The sequence below is a fragment of the Bos mutus genome, chromosome 3, assembly GCF_027580195.1.
Source record: "Bos mutus isolate GX-2022 chromosome 3, NWIPB_WYAK_1.1, whole genome shotgun sequence".
Taxonomy (NCBI): Eukaryota; Metazoa; Chordata; class Mammalia; order Artiodactyla; family Bovidae; genus Bos; species Bos mutus.
The window spans coordinates 30,876,844-30,898,818 of record NC_091619.1 but is presented as its reverse complement, the minus strand read 5'-3'; the positions used below and the strand labels follow the sequence as shown (position 1 = coordinate 30,898,818).

Here is a 21,975-nt window from a genome sequence, read left to right as displayed (position 1 = left end):
GGAGTGATAAAGCTAAAACCCTAATTTGAGTGAATTTCAAATGAGAAATAAGAGTTTGAGACCATCAGTATAGATAAATCTTGAGAATTTTGCTCTAAAGGATTCAAGCTACATTCCATATTATGGAATTTATCAGAAAAAAATGGGTGCTTGATAATTCCATGAGAAGCAAAGCCTTAATAATAAAAGCAGAAAGCATCAAGAGGAGGAGGTAAAGTAAGAAAATGAAATGAAATGAAAATGGATGCAATATGTCTATTAGGATGATTTTAGATGATTTTATTTAACAAATACTGATACATCGCTGTCAGGCACTATCCAAGGATTTATAAATACAATTAATTCAAGAAGCTTCTGATTCCCAAAATTCATTTGAGACTGCCCTTTTCCCAATCTTTAATTGTATTAAGACATGAGCCCACAATTTCACCTTCTTCTCTGTTTATACTGTTTCCCTAAGTGAAGTTATTCAGACCAATGGCTTCAAATGGTACCTATTTACTGATAGCCTTTAATTATGTATACCCAAGCTCCAACATTTAATATTTTAGCTTGATAGGAAAGTGAAATTTTAATATTTTGGATTGTTGTATTTGCAATTTTCCCAAAATGGACATGTACTGCTTCTTTTTTTAAAGCTTAAATTTTTTTTCAAAGGAGGTAATTAATTCATGAACTAATCTCCCCACAGATAGATAAATTAAGAAGACTGACAACTGACCACTGGATCTAGCAACATGGTAGTTGCTGGTGTCCTTAACAAAATCTAATATGGTGGAGAAGGGGGAGAAAAATCTGCCTGGAATAATCTGGCAGTTCCTCAAAGTTAGGGTATGGCCCAGCAATTACACTCCTAGGTATATACCCAAGAGACTTGAAAACATTATGTCTACACAAAAACATATACCCAAACATTCAGAAAAACATAGCAATATAACATTCTAGTAGCCAAAGTGTACACAACCCAAATGTCCATAAACAAATGGATAAACAAAGTATGGTATATCCATACAATGGAATATTAGCAATTTAAAAAATTAAGTATGAATGCATGTAACAGCACAGATGAACCTTGAAAATATTAAACTAACTCAAAGAAATCAGTCACAAAGGAAAATATACTGAATGGTTCATTCCATGCATATGACTGTCTAAACTAGGCAAATTTATAGAGACAGAAAGTGTATTGTTGTGTTGCCAAGGGATGCGGAAAGAAGGGTCTGGGGAGACTGCTAATGAGTATGACGTTTTCTAGGTGGTAATGAAAATGATCTAAAATTAGATCATGTTGAAGGTTACACAACTGTGTGAATAACTGTACATTTCAAAAGGGTGAAATTACAATATGCAAATTACCTTAATAAAGTTACAGAAAAAAGGGGGGGGGGGGGCAAGAGAATCTAGTTGACACTCAGTTTGCATTTGTTTTATTCCCTCTCAGTATTTTCTGACTTTCTGTTTTCTATTTTGTTGCCAATGTCCAGGTTTTATTTGACCTTACTTCCAGAAATTTATTATTTCTTAAAAATAACCTTTTCCTCCTTTCCCTTAATCCCTATCTCTACAACTCTCCAAATCAAAGATAACCAGAGATTAAAATGTCTGGCTCTATTAAGAAAAGCTACACTTTACAATTTTAAAAAGTATTAAATGTGGCCATGTTCAGATTTACTTTTCACACAATCTTAGTCATATATTTACATATTTCAAAAAACGGAAGCATTTGCCTAGAGATAACATACCACTTTAAGCAAACAATACATTATCTAGCCTGAATTCTAAAACCCATTTTGTATCATATGAAACTACTTTGTAAAAGTTACAAAACATCCCTCACTCTTGAAAAATGTTTGAAGTTTTTAATGCTGCTGCTATAATACATTTTCTTTCATGAAATTTAAGAAAAACTTACAACAATGGTGAGTAGAAGGTATTGTCATTTTATGGGTAAAGAGACATATAAAGATACAAGCCCATTGGCAAAGCTAAGTTTTAAGTTGATTTCCTATCTTGGATTATATAATTTTAAAACTACACAATAATTAACTATTGTTGGAATAACATCTGGGCAATTTAGCTAAACATACAAATAACAAATATTCAAACAGGGAATTCTAGTTGAAGTAATAGAAAAATAGAAAATTTTTCCTTCCAAAAAAAGGTACCTATAGACAAAGATTCAGATATCCCATGAGTTATTCATAAAAGTCAAACATGAGTTAATCTTTTCTGTATTTCTTACATAAAATTTTACAATCAGCTGATGAAAAGACAACTTTTACATTCAATAACACTTTCAGAATGCCCTATAACAATGCAAAAGTATATGAAAAAACATAGCTATTTCACTGATGCCTTTAAGAACAGCCATTTTATTATTTTTGATGCATCTTCTTACGCATTTCTTCAAGAGCTGCTTCTTTCTCTCTCAGCACTTGCTTAAGTCTTCTTATCTTTTCATCTCTAATGGTTTCTTCTAACTCTGGTGGTGTCATTGGGAAAATATCTTCAGTATAATTTTTATTAAAGGAATGGCTTTGTTCAAAAGCTGTACTTGAGTTCAATATGTCTTTTTCTTGGTTTCCATGAGTACAGTGCTCTACCTCAGTTCTATTTTTTTCTCTGGTTTTGTTGCAGCTTGTGAGGATGTTATGGTTTGACACATCTGAAGTTGGTAAAATACTGCTAATGAGCTGGGAACTGGTGACATTAGTTCCTCCATTTATAGTTGTGTTATTAACACTACTGGTTCTTCTCTTCTTTGGGTGATCCATCTTCTTAGTGGTTTTTGCTTTTCTTTTCTTATCAATACCCTGCTGCAGTTTTGAGTAAGACTTCAAAAGAAAAATAAAATATTATTGCTGTTTATTGTACTCTTGAATTTAAAAATATGTCCAGTTACAAATATTTAGCCATTAAATTTAACTCAACAAAACTACTGAGAACAACTACAGGAAGAAAGTAATGTTTGCCACTGTATGGTATCAAAGTGAATGGCAATGTCCCAGTGACAGTCACTGAGAATAAATTGCCTATTTTCCTGCTTAAGTCAACTAATAGAAGCTATATTGATCTACAATAAAAGCTTAACAATCATTTGTGAAGAGCCTAAGAAATAGAATTTATCTAACATTTTTTTTCATCTGCACAGTAGGCACATATGAAAGATTATCACTGGGAAAGGTTGACTGGTTTCTGATCTGAAGTTCAGGATATTCAACAATAAGGAAACATTTATAAGTAGAATGACAGTAGGCAACGTTACAGGGATTTTTTGGTTCATCATTATTGTGTAGATTTCTCTTAAGGCTTATATTAAAAGCAATACTGTAGTGAATATCTACATGCTTATATTTTCCTTACATTTCTGTCATTTATTTTCCTTTTTAAATTTTTTTGGCCACACTGTGCAGCTCGAGGGATCTTAGTTCCCTGAGTAAGGGATTGGGTCCTCGACAGTGAGAATGTGGAGTCCTAACAACCGGACTTCCAGGGAATTCCCTAAACAACATTTTAATTAACTGGAGATATCTTTTTACTTGTGCACATCTTATTTTCTTATATGTTTTGGTATAATACATATAGATGCAATATTGGTAAGAACTATCATTCATATTAATGCATAAGACTAAAAAATAAAAATCAAGAAAATTAATACATTCATGTATCTTTGGAATACCTACAAAGGATACTTTAAAATCTATTACCTGTGTTCACGTGTGCACGAATTCCCCATCCTGAACCCCCACCCATGGCAGATGCATGTTGATGTATGGCAAAACCAAGACAATATTGTAAAGTAAAAAATAATAATAATAAAAAAGGAAAATCTATTACCTGTTTTCTCCCTTCCTCCTTCACTATAAACTCTGCCTCTTTGTAAGTTTCACTCTTCACCAAAGGGCTAATGGAATCAAAACCTTCTCCAGAGCCCAACTGCTGAGCAATCCGAGTAAGGCACACTCTCAAATCTTTAGTGATACCAAATATCTTTTTAAGTTCAGCATCACTCTTCAGATATGACACCTTATTGCTTCTTCGTTGAGAACTGTTCTTGTCATTTCTTTCTTGAGTAACTTTTTCTAATGTTGATGCCATCTCATTCTGGATCTGGAAATAGGAAAAGAAAACACACAAACAATACTGCCAATTACTTAAGCTATCTTATCACACTAGCAACTAAGTAATTACCTCATCTTACTTAAAATGCCATGCTTTAAAGTCCTAAATGGTTGGATTGCATTAGTCTTACGTTACCACCCACACTTGGAAAGCTGAACTTTACTGGGCAAAACCAAAATGCTCCCCTACAATTTTACTTTCTTGTACTAGGAAGGTAACAGGCAGTCAATTCTCAAACAAATGAAATGAGAATACAGACTAATAACAAGTTGAAGATAATCTATATGACATTGTTGGAAATTGTCATTTTTTGAAAAACTCTTATACCTTTAATCAATCGTACTTAATGAGAATTTACCTCCTTATATCCCTGGAGTTCAATGAATTCTGTACAAAAGGGGAAAATACTGAGATTATTAAGTAGACCTCTAAGTACAAATATTTAGAGGTCACACATACACGTATCTTAAGTAGAACAGAAATAATTATGTGGATATGTTGGGTAACTGAATGAGGAGTCAGAAAGAAGGGCTAGAAAAAGGAAAAGGAAACTTGTATATTAAAAAAAAAAAAAAATCAGGATGTTGATAACTTTTTTCCACATATGAATGAAAGGTGTTAATTAGTCAAGTCCTACCCTTTCCACCATCTACCTAAAAAACTGCCAGATAGCTCCCTACCACAAAACAAACAAATCCCAGCTCTCCTCTATGCCTAACATTAATCTCTTCTTATACTAAAAGTAAGCTCTTAAATACATGTATGTATATGTACTTATGTGTACAAATATAAGCATGCATATATATATTTACACACATAATTTTACGAAGCTTTGACTTCACATTATCCTTCTCCAACTCTTCTGAATCTTGTTGCTCTGTGATTTGTTTGTTTAATTTTGCTCTGAAGATTTGGCATGCCAAATGATTCAAGAGAAAAATACTGTTTGGTTTCTATTACACTTCTCAAACATTTCCCTCAAATGAAAGCTTTGGCTTAAGCATTCACCTGTGTATGATATGTATATGATGAAAAGGAGGATGGGAGAGGAGGTAAAAAGAGGTATCATAGATAACTAAGAATCAAGAAAGAAAAATTTTCTATATACATAAGATAAAAAGAACACCCTGACATGGGAAAATTACCTTTGGTTCTTGGTCTCTGAAAACACACTGTTGTGAAGTAACAGTTGTTGCATCAACAGAGGAACTTATTTTCTCTATGCTCTGGATGATATTTCCTTTCCTGGGGGCATTTTGTCCTGTACTAAATCCATCTGGTAAGACTGGCTTTGAGAATAAAGTCTTACTCTGCTTTAAGTAGTTAATAGATTGGTTCATACTATGTGGGTTTGGGGCAGAAAGAGATGGTTTCTCCACTTTCTTATTCTTCTCTGCCCTTAAATTGGCCATGGAAGCAAGCTGAGTATTTGAAACTGATTTTGTCTCCATCTGGGAAGATTTACTTTTAGCCAAAACAATATTTACAACCTCTCTGGATATTTCTGTGACTGGACTTGAACTCACTATCTGTGATGCATCTTTTCTTGGTGGAATATCAGAAGAAACTGAATTCTGTTTGTCAATTAGTGATGGTAAAACATCTGTCCCCTTTTTAGCCAAGAGATAGACTTTCCCATTAAACATAACCAAAGCATTATCTTTAATAGGCATACTTTTGGATTGTGTCCCAGTAGGACTGATGGTACTCAATGGTGGCATATTTACAGTATTATCTCCCAAATTTTTTCTATCTACAAAAGTTTTTAAAATCTTTGAAGCCACATTATTTGAAGATTTAACAGGAACAAGAGATGGAGTGCAAGGCTGTAGATTTTCTTGAAAAATCCATTTCACTGGAGCAGCTTGAGAATGCTGACCACCTTTTAACTGTGTCTCTTTAGCAACATTCATTGGAATCTGTGTGGTGTTTAATATCATTGGCTTTGCTATTTCTGTAACAGGTTTTGGGTAAATGTTTTGAAAGTTCTTGGTAACTACATTTTTCACTGTATTTACAGGAGATACATAAATAACAGTAGGTATTTGGGAGGGCTCAACTGTTCCTGAGGTACTTGTGGTGGCAGTTGCAAGTATCTTTTGCTGAACTGAAGGAGGCAATGATGACGCTGGTACAGATTTCACTTCAGCATGGGCTGGAATCTGTAAATGATGCCCAGAAGGCAAAACCGGAGACTTCACAGTCATTGGGAGATTCTGGGTATTTACTAAAATGTAAGATGAATCATTTTGTGTTGAAGAGGGAGAAACAGCAAATGTTTGCATGGTGAGTCCATCAACTTTCACACCATGACTCTGAACTTTAGAAACTGATGAGGTAAAATTTTCAGTCCCCACAGAAGTAACTCTAACTTTTTCTGCTGTATCTACTGTTCTTGTAAGAAAATAGTTTGAAGAACTGGCTGGCTGAAAAATGGGCAATTGAACTGATGCACTTGTGGAAGAGCTGGAAATCTGAGTCTGAAAAGTAACTTGAACTGGACTTCCTGTATTCCCTTTCAAAGCATCAGACATGACTGAAGATTGAACTAGTGGCATAAGATTTCCAGAGGAATTAGGAATTGGAAGTAATTGCAGAAGGTTTTTTCCATCCGAGCCAATCGTCTGAACTACTTGGTACATGCAGCCTGAAACACTTAAAAAAAGATTGAGTAAATAAATACAACATACTACATGGTATATACATTTTATTTAAAAACAAGTATTTGTAAATATTATTTTTTAAAAGTAAAAGTTTATAAAATATAAGTATGTAATTTGACACTTTGAGTTTTCAAAGTGAAATACTGCAAAAGAAAGATTTTGAAGTAGAAGAGATAATCAGAGATATAGCAAGCTTTGATTTAGATCTTCTCATATGATTAGGCAATGCATATGAGATACTAGCATTTATTCTTAAAACTAAAATTAGACTTTCCTAAGGTTTTATCTTGTATAAAATTTCACCTACTAGAATATGCTCCTCTTAAACCACATATTCTCCCTTCTTTCTTAAATTCTTTCCTCTAGTCCTTCTTCTTTACTATTACTGACCATGATTCTCATTTTACCTCCATTTATGTCATTCTATTTCCCTCGCTCTTTTCTTTCCCTAGCTAATCTGTTCTGTGTTCTTCCCACTGATAATGACAAGTTCTACTGTCAGCTATTCTTTTGCTCAACACATCTCTTAAGACACCACCTTCATGTGCCACATGTCTGGAGACTAAACTGAGTTACTCATGTAGGAAGCAAATTCTTCTTTGATGTCAGTACGTTTGACATTTAGTACTAAATAGCTCTTGGTATGGCAACTACTCATATTAGTTTCAACTGTCTGTCAATCCATATTTTAATAGCAACATCATTTCAGCTGAATGGCTTTCAATGAATATGGAATATGAATGACATCATTCACTATAAACTATCAAATACACTGGAAGTCAGTATTCCTTTTTAACAGCCTATTTTGATCCTGATAGTTATTAGCTATTACTTGGCACAGGTTGTCTGATTTTAAAGAAAAAATCAATACATACCAGTATCAGATCGTATAATTAATTATCTGTAGATTAGTTAAATGCAGACACCTAAAGCTATATACCTAAAACCAACCTTCAGCTCTTGGAAAATACTAAACCTTTAGTATGGGAATCAGGGTCCTCACACATGCTAATTAGTTATTAATTAGTTATTCTTCATCCACCCATGTAACTTAAGTCTCAACATAAATGATATTTCCCAGAAGATACATCCTCTGGCCACTTTTAACTACCCTTGTTCCTCCTTCATAATTAATAACATTAATTAATTAACTTTCTACAGGGTACATATATCACAGGTTTTTACCATATCTTAATTTTTTTTTTCACCAGTTTATGTACTATCTCTCATGCTAAATTCTAGCAATATGGGTACAGAGTCCATGTCCTATACAGTTAACACGGCTTTATATGACTAAGATCAGATGAAAAAAAATTAAGAATGAAAAACAATGAAATAATAATTAGAATTCTCAGTAGTGTAAAGGTATGTTTTACTGCCTAAAGGTGTTTTTTAAGCCTCAGGTATTAATACAAATCAAAGTAAAAAATTCTATGCAGTACACAAGCTAAGAATGCTTTTTTAAAATCTTTTTTAAAAAATCACAAGTATTTTGTGATATGTAAAAATTATGAATTTCAAACTCACTGATGGACAGGGAGGCCTGGTGTGCTGCGCTTCATGGGGTTGCAAAGAGTCAGACACGACTGAGTGACTGAACTGAACTGATCCATAAATAGTTTTATTAGTACAGAGTCACCCCTACTTTTTATGTACTGTACATGGCTACTCTCATGCTGCAACAAGAGTTCAGTAGTTGCAGAAGAGATCATATAGCTTATATAGCCTAAATATTTACTATCTAACCCTTTACAGAAAATGTTTGCTAGTTTCCAATGTAGTTCAACCCACAATCCCTAAAAGAACTTAAACTGTTGGGTACATGAACATGTAAATAGGCAATTATCATTGAGATGATGATCTATTTGTATGACAACAAACATGCTTACTCCTCTCTTATAACATTTTCTTCCCAAGGCTTCCTAGATACCATATTCTTCTATATTTGTAGTGGTTCCTCAGTCTTCTTTGCCAACTTCAATCCTTGAATCAGCCTTAAAACGTTGGAATTCAACAAAGTTTAAAGTGAACTCTTCCTACTCAATAAGCTTTGCCCCAGATGATTTATTTTATATACATGACTTAAATTACCATTTATATATCAACAATTCAAATATTTATATCTTAGCTCTTTTGAGTCAGGCTTGTATGTCCAACTTCCCTCTTGACATTTCCATTCACAATCTCAAACACACCTAAAACTAGACACAGTCTTTTCCAATGTTCTTCCTTCAGTAAATGGTATCCCAACTATCTTAGATCCTAAATCTAAACAAGTAATTCCAGCTTTCTAACAAGTAATTCCAACTTTCTAACCATATATACCCAACCTATCTCAAAATCCTGTTGATATTATTTCCTACCTTTCTCTTGATCTAGTCAACTGTTTCCAAATCAGTCCTTCCCACCCCAGTCTATCTCTGGCTTGCTCTGTTATAGTAGCTTAACAACCAATCTTTTCTTTAGTCTATCGTCTTCTCTTCAAATTACCTAGCACTCTTAAAGCTGGCTGGCCCTTCCCTACTTAAAATGTTTCATCAGCTTCCCACTATCTCAGTGGTAAAAAGGAAACCAAGAGATTCTGAGGCAATTGAAGACAAAGGAAGAAAGAGTTTCAAGAAAACTCGGTAATTCCACTGAAAATTTCTGAGAGACCAAATAGAAAGCAGATTAAAAATGTATACAGGAATTAATGGCATGAGGATCACTGATGGCATTAAAGGGCAGTTTTGTGTGGAAAGAAGTCAGTAGGAGTGAATATGAAGAAAGAATATGAAAACAGCAAAGACAGATAACACTTTGATGAACTTTGGATGTAAAGGGAAAGAGAAAAACTGGCAAGTAGCTGGAAACTAAACGGGGTCAAAGAGGAGTTTTTTTTTTTTTTTAATGTTAGGTGAACTAGAGCAGCAGTCCCCATTCTTTTTGGCACCAGGGACTGGTTTCATGGAAGACAATGTTTCCATGAACCAGGGTGGGGGGATGGTTTCAGGATGATTCAATCACATTACATTTATCATGCATTTTATTTCTATTATTATTATATCAGTTATTACATCAGCTCCACCTCAGATCATCAAGCATTAGATCTGGAAGCTGAGGATCTCTGAACTTGAGCATGAATACTCATGTGAGTCACCTTAAGGGAGAGACTGGAAATAAAGGAGAAAGAGGGACAATTAATAATGTAAAGTTTGAAAAAGAGGTAGGAAATTGAGACCACAAGTCAGGTCAAGAGACTAAAATGGAGGAATCAACCTACCTGACTTCAGGCTCTACTACAAAGCCACAGTCATCAAGAAAGTATGGTACTGGTACAAAGACAGAAATATAGATCAATGGAACAAAACAGAAAGCCCAAAGATAAATCCACGCACCTATGGACACCTTATCTTTGACAAAGGAGGCAAGAATATACAAGGGAGAAAAGACAATCTCTTTAACAAGTGGTGCTGGGAAAACTGGTCAACCACTTGTAAAAGAATGAAACTAGAACACTTTCTAACACCATACACAAAAATAAACTCAAAATGGATTAAAGATCTAAACATAAGACCAGAAACTATAAAACTCCTAGAAGAGATCATAGGCAAAACACTCTCTGACTTAAATCACAGCAGGATCCTCTATGACCCACCTCCCAGAATACTGGAAGTAAAAGCAAAAATAAACAAATGGGACCTAATTAAAATTAAAAGCTTCTGCACAACGAAGGAAACTCTAAGCAATGTGAAAAAACAGCCTTCAGAATGGAAGAAAATAATAGCAAATGAAGCAACTGACAAAGAATTAATCTCAAAAATATACAAGCTACTCCTGCAGCTCAATTCCAGAAAAATAAACGACCCAATCAAAAAATGGGCCAAAAAACTGAACAGACATTTCTCCAAAGACATACAGATGGCTAACAAAGACATGAAAAGATGCTCAACATCACTCATTATCAGAGAAATGCAAATCAAAACCACAATGAGGTACCATTTCATGCCAGTCAGAATGGCTGCGATCCAAAAGTCTACAAGCAATAAATGCTGGAGAGGGTGTGGAGAAAAGGGAACCCTCTTACACTGTAGGTGGAAATGCAAACTAGTACAGCCACTATGGAGAACAGTGTGGAGATTCCTTAAAAAACTGGAAATAGAACTGCCATACGACCCAGCAATCCCAATGCTGGGCATACACACCGAGGAAACCAGAATTGAAAGAGACATGTGTACCCCAATGTTCATCGCAGCACTGTTTATAATACCCAGGACATGGAAGCAACCTTGATGTCCATCAGCAGACGAATGGATAAGAAAGCTGTGGTACATATACACAATGGAGTGTTACTCAGCCATTAAAAAGAATACATTTGAATCAATTCTAATGAGGTGGATGAAACTGGAGCCTATTATATAGAGTGAAGTAAGCCAGAAAGAAAAACACCAATACAGTATACTAAAGCATATATATGGAATTTAGAAAGATGGTAACGGTAACCCTGTATCCGAGACAGCAAAAGAGACACAGATGTATAGAACAGTCTTTTGGACTCTGTGGGAGAGGGGAAGGGGTGGTATGGTTTAGGAGAATGCCATTGAAACATGTATAATATCATATGTGAAATGAATTGCCAGTCCAGGTTCGATGCATGATACAGGATGCTTGGGGCTGGTGCACTGGGATGACCCAGAGGGATGGTAGGGGAGGGAGGGGGTGCAGGATGGGGAACACGTGTACACCTGTGGTGGATTCATGTTGATGTATGGCAAAACCAATACAATACTGTAAAGTTAGAACACAAACACACAAATACGAGAAAAACTTAGCTAGAAAAATAAAAAAATAAAAAAGATGCAAAAACAGTCTTTCAGCAAGAATAAGCTGACTTTAGAAAATATCAGAGTCATTAGACACTGCCCCAGAGAGGTAGGTAACGATCATTAATTTACAGTTATACCAACTGTGCTGGTTAGTCTCCTTGTTTTACCAGGTATAGCCAAAGAGAAAGTGTTATCACTAAGTTCACCCAAGGTTGCAGTGGCTTCAGAAGGGTGTAACAAAAATCAAAGAGCAGCAAATGATTTTAGGGTATTGAAAATTTTTTTCAAATAATGAAATGCAGAATCTATACTAGATGGGATGAAAATGAGAATATAAAATCTAACATTTAGGGAGAAAGGGGATTCCCTGGTGGTTCAGACAGTCAAGAATCTGCCTACAATGCTAGAGAGCCAGGCATGATCCCTAGGTTGAGAAGACCTAGAGAAGGCAATGGATACCCACTCCAGTATTCTTGCCTGGAGAATTCCCCAGACAGAGGAGCCTGGCAGGCTACAGTCCATGATGTTGCAAAGAGTCGGACGTCACTGAGCAACTAACATTTTCACTTTTTCACTTTCATAGGGAGAAAATAAAGGGAATAGACTGAAGGGCCAGATAAAAAAGTCAGCGTGGGAGTACTTAAAACAACTAAGCTAAAATACAGGAACTGTGGTGTTTGGAAAGCAGGATGCCTAAAACCAAAATTTTGTAAATGCAGCAATTTCATCTGATAACAACTACAGAAGTGGATTGATGGTGATAGAATGGAGAAAACATTGAAGAAAAAGATCTGTGTACTGAAAGACCAGGTGACAAAAGAGATTACCCATACAGATGCTGAAGTCATTTGGATTAGAGAGATGATTAGGATGTGGGTGCTTACATTCAGTGACAGGAAGTGGGTACATGGTGTTAATGAACCACAGTTAACTTTCTGTTGCTGATATGCTAGAAAGTTGACTTGAAGCTCATGTCTTCTGCAATCTATTTTCCTCCCATATTCTACTACACCTTATTTTCAAAGATTACCAAGTATGTCCTCACAGTTAAATCTGGCTTATTCTTTGTCTTCATTTCCTAGGTGCTCTCTGCTGAAGCTAACATTGGTAGCTAATTATCTGCCTATCTTGAACCTCTTCCTAACACAGTTTCCATTGTGTGCAGTATTTGTTTTGTCTTTCTGTTCCATTTCTTATTAATTTTCTGCATTTTAAGCATCCAACTATGACTACTCCTGAAAGTACAGTTCTTCACTATTTTTCTTTCAAGACATTCCTTTGTAAATCAACCATATTTCAATTAAAAAAAAAAAAAAAAACTTTTTAAAGGCATTCTTCCATAAAGACTGCATCAGGGTAACAGTTCAAAGCTTCTATTATCTTAAATTATCTCCTCTGCAATAATGACTCTATTATTTATCTCTTCCTATTCCTTAATATTTATCTCAATTCCATATTTGTAATGCCTGACCAAATATTTTCACTTCTAAAACCATTAAAGTTAAAATTACTCTGTACTGAAAACTAATACTTTCTTACCATCCAGTCATGTGTCAGCATACTATTTTCCAAGTCACTTAGGTCTTAAAATACCTAGTCATCTCTATCTTTACCACCCTCCTTATTCAACTTTAATTCAGAGTACTTTGTATAGATACCTAGATACCTACAAAGGATAAACATACAATAAACGTATACTGAATGAATCACCAAGTCTACATTTTTTCCCCTTTTTTACACCTCTTCGTCATATTCTCTTTCTTCGTCGTCACCACTTCTACTTCCTAGATCAGACCTGTATCACCTTGTGTCCTGTCCTCATTATCTCATCCCTATATTTTTTGGCTTTGACTTTTAAACTAGATTGCTTGATTGCAGCCATTATTATGATGTATCTCTGGCAGACTAAATCATTGTTTTCATCCTGTTGCCTTCTTGCTCAAAGTTTCAATAATTCATCACTGCCAATTCAGTTTGATGTTAAAATCATCTACAACCTAGTCTCAACCAATCTTCTATAACATCTCAACATAAAATCTCTGGTCTTATCATAAAGGTCTTTACTATTCTGGATTGTCCCATGTACAATATTTACTCTAACTATTCTTCAAGTTTTTTTTTTTCCTTCTCTAACAATTTAAAAGTTATAAATTGAGGACCAATGCATTTTCTCTATGAAATATCTTCTAGACACTCAAACTCACATTAATTTCTCCCAACTTGGTATCCTGAAAGCACTCTTGTTGCCATTAATGCCAGGAGTTATATAATGCCTTCTGTATTGTCTTTATTAGTTAATTTTTTTAAATGAGTAAACTATTGTTTTCCTCAGTAAGGCTGAAACTCCTTATGGTCAGAGACTGTATCATTTATTTTGTAATTATTCTTCCAATACCAAGCACAGAAGGCCCTAACAAAATTATATAAAAAATAATGCAACTCTTTGAAATATTTCAAACATATTAAAATGCCTCAACACCTGTATTGTTTAGTTAATGTATTTCATCTGTCAGTAATATCTGGCTAACAGATTAGAAGTTTCAACAGAACAGAATCCATGCTTTTATAATTAATTATTTGCATAGCGGAAAACACATTTTGGACTTCCCTGGTGGCTCTGATGGTATGGAATCTGCCTGCAATGTACAAGACCTGGGTTTCATCCCTGTGTCAGGAAGATCCACTGGAGAAGGAAATGGCAACCCACTCCAGTATTCTTGCCTGGAGAATTCCATGGATAGAGGAGTCTGGCAGGCTACAGTCCAAAGGGGTCCCAAAGAGTGGGACATGACTGAGCAACTAACACGTTTAAGGGCTTCCCAGATGGCACTAGTGGTAAAGAACCTGCCTGCCAATGCAGGAGATGTAAGAGTTGTGGGTTCGATCCCTGGGTCAGGAAGATCCCCTAGAGGAGGAAATGGCAACCCACTCCAGTATTTTTGCCTGGTGAATCCCATGGACAGAAAAATCTGGCCAACTACAGCCCATAGGGTCACAAAGAGTCAGATACCACTGAAGCGACTTAGCACACACGTAAACACATTTTAATTAGCACAGCAGTTAAGCAAATCACACAGGCTTCCAATAGGTCATTCACATACTTTATTATATGACCCCTGTATTCATTTTATAAAAAATATTTATACTATGCAAACTCTTTTTAAATCTAATCCAGAGTTTTTCCCTCTTTTCCACTTCCCCTCAAAAAAGGGATGGAAAATACAGTCTCTTCTATGTCAGTATATCAGTAGAGATTTATATGATCTGCCAGAGACCTATTCATATCTATGTTCTCTATACGTAATAGAGCAACTGGCACACTGTTAACAGTATTAGCTAAACTGAATCCTACAAGCTGTAATTTTTAAAAAATCCATGATTTCCTAGTAATAAATGGAATGAGTTCTAAAGAGTAAACTGAAATGCAGAATGCTAAGGAAAGAAGTGATAAACCAGGATGAAATTCATACTTCTTCAATCACTGTACATTTTTTTCAGATACAGAAGAGACATTCCATTTAAGATACTAAAGATTATATTCTTCTAGCTAAAGTTAGAACTAAAACTAGAGCCAGATTTTGCGTCCCATGTTCTGGTTAGGCCACTTAAAGAATAATAAACATGCTAATTACTTTAAATCAATTAGGATTTGAACTGAGAAATTACTTTGGAAAGTTAGTTTTAAGATTTTAAAAGAGAAGAGAGAAATGTATTAGAAGATTACTGGCTTCTAATCCTAGCTCTCCCAATTATTAATTGACTTTGGTAAACTTACTTAATTTTTTTGAATCTCTCTTTCTTTATTTGTAAGTTTTGCTATAACTGGTTGGGATCCTGATAAGCTCCCAATACATGCTAGACATTATCTTCCATTAAAATATTATAATTTCTGTCCAAGATCAAGTAAATGAATCAGGTAATCTTATGAAAATATGAGAACTTTAATAAAAGATATTAAATAAACTTATTATATAACTTTTGACATTTTTGACTTTTCATTTTGAATGAAGCATTTACAGATTTGATACAGAATCATAAAAATTTTGCAGGTTAGGACTTTCCTGATGGTACAGTGGATAGGAGTCATCCTGACAATGCAGGGGATGCAGGTTTGATCCCTGGTCTGGGAAGGTTCCCCACATCACAGGTAGCTAAAGCCCACGTGCCACAACTATTGAGTCCACATTCTAGAGCCCGTGAGCCACATCTAACGAGCCCCTGTGGTGTAACTACTGAAAATGATGTGCCTAGAGCCTGTGTTCAGCAACAAGAGAAGTCAGCACAATGGGAAGCCTGTGCACCGTGACCAAGAGTAGCCCCTGATCACTGCAACTAGAGAAAGCCCGTGCTCAGCAACAAAGACCCAGTGCAACCAAAAATAATTAAAAAAATTTTTTGTAGGTTAATAAACATTTTGTAGATAATTTCACAAAATTTTCAACTGCTAAGAGATTTTTTCCAACTTACTCTCTATGATTATTATAATAATCTCTATAATTATTCTCTATTATGTACACACATAACATATACAAATACATAATATAATAATATATATGATAATATATTTCATATGTATAACAAGTTGTTATAAATAGTTGTCATTAACTCTACTCTTTATAAACAGTCCAACAAGGTAGGTACTGCCATTCCCATTTTATAGTTGAGAAAATGGAAGTTTAGTAATATTAAAGAACTTATTCAGAATGACATGCTTTCTTAGGGAATCCCATTCACTTTCTTGTATTTACTTTAGCATAACCTCAATATAATATGGTCCTCAAAATTCATGCATAAACTGAGATATTAATGAGAAATAGATTTCATTTAACCAGTACAGTATGTTTCTCTCTCTTACACACACACACACTCAAATCACATAAACAAAGATAATAACAACTGTACAAAACTACATGCACAAAGTCCCATACTGAGGACACCCATTTAGCTCCCTATTTAAGAACAAAGGGTCAAAGGCGGATAGAAGCCAACTGCCAATCACATGGCATCCTAATTCTTATTATTGTGGGATATATTATCACAGGCTTTTATTATAATTCTTCTAAGCTGATGACTCACAAGTCTCTTTGTGAACTCTGACTCTCAAATTTCCAGCTTTGACTCTACCTGAATTTCAGATTCAAGTATCTCACTGATTGCTTTCTTGGTGTATTCCTCATCTCAATTAATTTGATAATATCTGCCCAGAAAACTGGCATAATTGACCCACTTTTCTTCATACCAATTCACTGACAAGATCTGCCCATTTGCCTTTCTGTATTTCTTTGAATCCAACCCTTGCTCTACATTCTAGCACAGACTTTCAGAATCTCTGAAAGGACAACTGAAATAGAATCTTTATTCATCTGACTCGGCACCTCAAATCCACACTGTCATCAGTTACCTAAAATGACATGTGACTATAACAGTTCCTTTCTTAAGATCCTCAGAAGGGTCTCCAATGGAGAGAAGTCTAATCTTTTTAGCAAATCCTTATGAGCTATCTATTTATCCTGCTTGTAGTATAGACTCAAACAATAAATACCAATTACTAGCAATACATCATACTACCTTTTTTTTTTTTTTAATCAATTTCCTCTGCCTGGGTATAGCCTTCATTTATCTTTTACTTGGACAGCTAATACTTAATATTCCCCAACTCAGCCACTCCAGAAACCTTTCCCACAATTTCCTTTCTCTATGCCCTCACAGGATCATCCTGTGCATATTATTATTAACAAGTGTATTATAATTCCCCCTAGATGTTAATGTTTTTCATGGGCATGGTCCATAGCCTATTCTTTAATCAGTCTCTCCATTTAGTAAAGTCAGTCACACCATAGGCACTCAGTGAACAGCTTTTAACCAAATGTTTTAACTATACTAAGTGATGAACTAGAACATGAACCTAGGTCTCTGTAACTATCTTCTTTCTCTAACTCTATCAAGGTCTTTGTACCTCAACTGTACCATTCTGACTCCTGGTTTTCTCTTTACATATAAAGTTCAAATCTAAATAAACTTAATGCCTACTATCACAGATATCTTCCAGATTTCTCCTTTGTATTATAAGATTAAATTTGGCTTTTACATTTTATACCCTGATGAATTAAAAGAAACACTTTTAAAGCAATCAACATTCTGTATTACATTACTGAAAGCTTTTACAGTAGGAAAGAGGTAACTCAAGAAAAATCCAAGTATCCATAGAAAATCATATAATTTTAAGCTTATAAAAAATGCTTTTGTACAATAAAAATATCATCAGATATGTAAGACCATGAAGCTTCCAAAAAACTAAAGAGCTGACATTAATCCACGTATTTACAAAAGTATCTTTGAATGTCCTGCAGATTAATTATAAAACAACAGAATCAAATATGCAAACAGTAACCAAAATAAATGTCAAAGAGCTTCAGAAAGGCATCTGGCAAATGTCCCAAATATGTGATTTAAAATCTTAAGGACTTGAAGAAAAATACATTCAAAGATGATAAAAATAATGTATAAACCAATGAGTTAATTAACTCCGAATAATTGATAAATGTAGAAAACATAATTCAATTTGCAATGTTTTTAAATATAACCAAAAGTAGAAACAGGATAATTAAGTACACAATAAACAAAAAGTAAGGTTCTTACTCTAATTTCTGGTATTTAAAAAGAATGAAACCCTGAAACAAATTGTATTAAACTAGGATAAATCAAACGTTATCAAATATGCAGGTATTAAGACAAGATAGAAGAAATCAGCAACCATTAAAGACTAGTTCCATTTTTGCGTATCCACACAAGGCACTATCTCTGCTCTTTCCCTCAACTTCCACCAAAAATAAACCAACAAAAAACAGACATGCACAAAAGCTGGCTCTTGCTATGATCTGAAATACAATGGCTCTTTCTTGGCAGTTTTCAATGCAGTTATAGCTAACCACTTTTGATGACCATTTCGTTTTAGATTATTATGCATGCTTAAGTGTTTATCACAATTAGGTTTCGTATCTATTCGTAACTACCTACTTCCTGGGCTAAAATTTTTACAGAAGTAAAATCGTATCCTTAAAATTATAATAGCTAACATTTAAACAACGCTTTTCTATTTTTACTGCACTAAGTATTTTAGTATATTCATTCTTTTAATCCTTAAAATACCTCTGGGTGTTCTTACTTACAGACTGGAAACCAAGTCATTTGGCCTCACAAATAGTAACTAGCAAATCAAGGATTAAACCTAGTGATACTGTTTTCTTCAAACATAAACGCTCTTCCATGATTTTTACATCTCCATTTCTATGGTTTCTTCTTCACATTTTCTTCTACAGGGACTCAAACTTTTTTCTCACCACTTATTATATACTCACAAACCATTGACAGTTTAACTTAAAATATTCTACCTTAGCTTACAATTTTGTTCATTTCATCTTGAATAATATGTTTTTAAAAAATGAGTTAGTGATACACTATTATCTAAATTTACAAATAAGTGTCTAAGAAATATAGGAATCTACCTCTGACAAATGTAGTTCCTTTATATATACATCATTCTCATTACACCCGCTTCAAATACGCTGTTCCAAAGGATTTTACATGATAATTCCTCTATTTTCATTTTTTAATATCTTCAAATAAAGCTATCATTTGAAAAAAAATTTTTAAATTAATTCCCTTATTCCAAAACAAATTTTCAGTTTCTATATTCTTATCAATTACCCCCCCAAAAAAGCCTTTCCTTCCCACAAACTCTTACATTACAGCTATCTTCCCTGACGGTCCAGCGCCACCTGTGCTGCACTTGCTAATCCGCTCTGATTGCTGCGTGTTTTTCTGCGAGTGCGCGAGAATCTTCCAGAAGATTCTGGTCATACAGGCGCGCCGGCCATGTTGATTTTCCTCTCCCATGGAGATCTACTCTGTCAGCCTATGAAATTCAGACGCTGGAGTCCTGCGGCGCCAGGGCAGAGGCTGACTGCGTCAGACTCTGAAGGGGGACGTGCTTTAAGGGATCTAAGCGCCAAACTGCCGCGCACTTTCCCTGGAATGCTCACCCAGAGGGATCAAAGGCGTCTGAACTGCAGAACCTCAGGAAACGACGGCCGACTCGACATCCTGCTAAGAGACTGGAGAGGGGCCGCCGGGTCGAGGGAGATTAGAAACCGGTACTTACCAATGCGAGGCGTTGCCTGACTTTTCCTCTGTAGGTTTCAAGAAGACCCTCTGTGGGTTATTGGACATTTTATAGGGTTGGGAGGGGCCAATACATCCAGGAAAGGGGGCAGTGTCGGGGCCGAGGTCCTCCAAGGGACGAGAATGAGAGCGAGAGCGAGAGCGAGAGAATGTTGGGCTGGAGTTGTCCCGGAGCAATTCAGAGGGGTTCGAAGATGAAAGGAGAGAGATGGCAGGCTTTTAAGAGGGTGTATCCTTAGGCTTCGGAGGGAGGCGGCGCAGCCACTAAAAACCGGAAGAATAGAAGAGACTGACGGGGCGGGTCCGTCCCTAGCCTCTCAGAGAAGGGTCTCGAGTCTCCACCCACTCAGCGCCTGGGACTTCGCTCCACAGCCGCCCGGAGTCAGCGCTGGAGGCGTGGCCTTAATGGCACCGCCCCTATGGGTGCTTGGTCAGCCTTAAAGACCGAGCCAGAAGGGCCCGATCGACCCCGCCCACCAAAGCCGCCAGCTAGCAAAGCTCAGCCTGCCAGCTTCCTGTATCGTCACATCCGGTCGCCAAGATGACTGGCTCGCTAGCGCCCCGCCCTTATACTTCGATCCAATCAAAGGTGCTGTCTGCCATCTCTTCTTCCGGATCAAGTAACGAATCGCAAAAGAAAATTCTCCAGATGCCTACGCAAAATAAAATGTTTCCGGGGCAATCGCGAATTTCCTCCCTTTGTATTTGCCGCTGGTCTGTTTTCTTTTCCGCCAGTGCTTTAAAAGACATTGGAGGGCTCTTTCGTAGTCATAGGAACTTCCGGAGTGAGAAAATTTTAAGACACCTGCCTGTGGCAAGCGCCTGTTTTATTGCTACTTCCTGTGGGTCTCTCGGGTTTTATTCTCTTACTTAAAGGTTTGCCTCGAGACTTAACCTACGTTCTCCCTCCACCCCTTAATACTTGCTGGAAATAACACTGTCATATAGTTTCTTCATTCCCTAAAAGTTTCATTTCTTGTATTGACTTACTTTTTGGCATCTTTATCTGATTCTCCAGAGAAATACTTGGCAGATGTCTCTTGATTACTGTTGTTAAGTCTCTTATCTGAGAAATGGGTTGACTCTCTGGCTTCAGCTGGGACTAGGAGGAAGTTGTGGGAGGAGTGGTTTCAAAGATCTAGTTTTATCAGCTACCAGCAGTAAAAATGTAAACAGGCTCATACTGTTCAAATTTAGGAGACTGATGTATGGTAGCCAAGTTAAAGGTTTATTTTGGTCTTTTATAAATGCTGGTTAGTCATTCTCCTAACTCGTTAGTGAAATGAAAGATCTTGACGTCTCGATTATCATAGAGTAATACTTTTAAACTACTATTCACTCTTTGTTAAAGATTAATTTTGGTGATATCGAATCCTGTGTGTGTAAGTGGTATTTATCTTTTAGTGAAATATCCCCATACTAAAGAGGAGGCACAGTGTTGAGCCCTTTTTACTATCTTGGTTTTGATCATCCTCCTGTCTGTGAAAGCAGAATTACTTAAATGAGTTGCCCATTCTTGGCTTGTTTTATTTTTCTCACCACTCATTTCTTAAATTTTGTGTTTTTTAACTTCTCATATTCATCAGCACTTCTCATAAATGAAGCTCATTGTCACAGATCGGGTTCCCTGGGAGGCAGACTCTTCAGATAGACTTTGGTGGGCAGGAAGTTTATTAGGGATCAGTGTCTGTGGAAGGAAAGCATGTTGTTTAGCTGTAAGTCCTGTTGGATTCTTTGTGACCCCATGAACTGTAGCCCAACCTGTCTCCTCTGTCCATGGGATTTCCCAGGCAGGAATGCTGGAGTGGGTTTCCATTTCCTTCTCCAGATGATCTTCCCTACCTGGGAATTTGAACCCAAGTCTCTTGCACTGGCTGATGGATTCCTTATCATTGAGCCACCAGGGAAGCCTCAGTTCAGTTCAGTTCAGTCGCTCAGTCGTGTCCGACTCTTTGTGACCCCATGAATCACAGCACGCCAGGCTTCCCAGTCCATCACCAACTCCCGGAGTTCACTCAGACTCACGTCCATCGAGTCAGTGATGACATCCAGCCATCTCATCCTCTGTCGTCCCCTTCTCCTCCTGCCCTCAATCCCTCCCAGCATCAGAGTCTTTCCAATGAGTCAACTCTTCACATGAGGTGGCCAAAGTACTGGAGTTTCAGCTTTATCATCATTCCTTCCAAAGAAATCCCAGGGCTGAT

At 36.1% G+C, this 21,975-nt stretch overlaps 1 protein-coding gene across 3 annotated transcripts; it reads right to left on the bottom strand.

Moving 5' to 3' along the window:
* Window positions 1–264: 264 nt before the first annotated feature.
* Window positions 265–20,586, bottom strand: LRIF1 (ligand dependent nuclear receptor interacting factor 1). Of its 3 annotated transcripts, none has more exons than XM_070367518.1 (4): window positions 19,752–20,586; window positions 5,268–6,769; window positions 3,838–4,110; window positions 265–2,834 (listed from the first exon to the last, which is right to left on the bottom strand). In XM_070367518.1, the coding sequence occupies exons 2-4, from the start codon at window positions 6,762–6,764 to the stop codon at window positions 2,376–2,378; spliced, it is 2,229 nt and encodes a 742-aa protein (XP_070223619.1). In that variant the 5' UTR covers window positions 6,765–6,769; window positions 19,752–20,586; the 3' UTR covers window positions 265–2,375. The 3 variants fall into 3 exon arrangements, with proteins under 3 accessions (XP_070223619.1, XP_070223618.1, XP_070223620.1); XM_070367517.1 differs by having other exon boundaries at window positions 5,268–6,777; window positions 19,752–20,583; XM_070367519.1 differs by lacking the exon at window positions 5,268–6,769 and having other exon boundaries at window positions 19,752–20,409.
* Window positions 20,587–21,975: the final 1,389 nt, after the last annotated feature.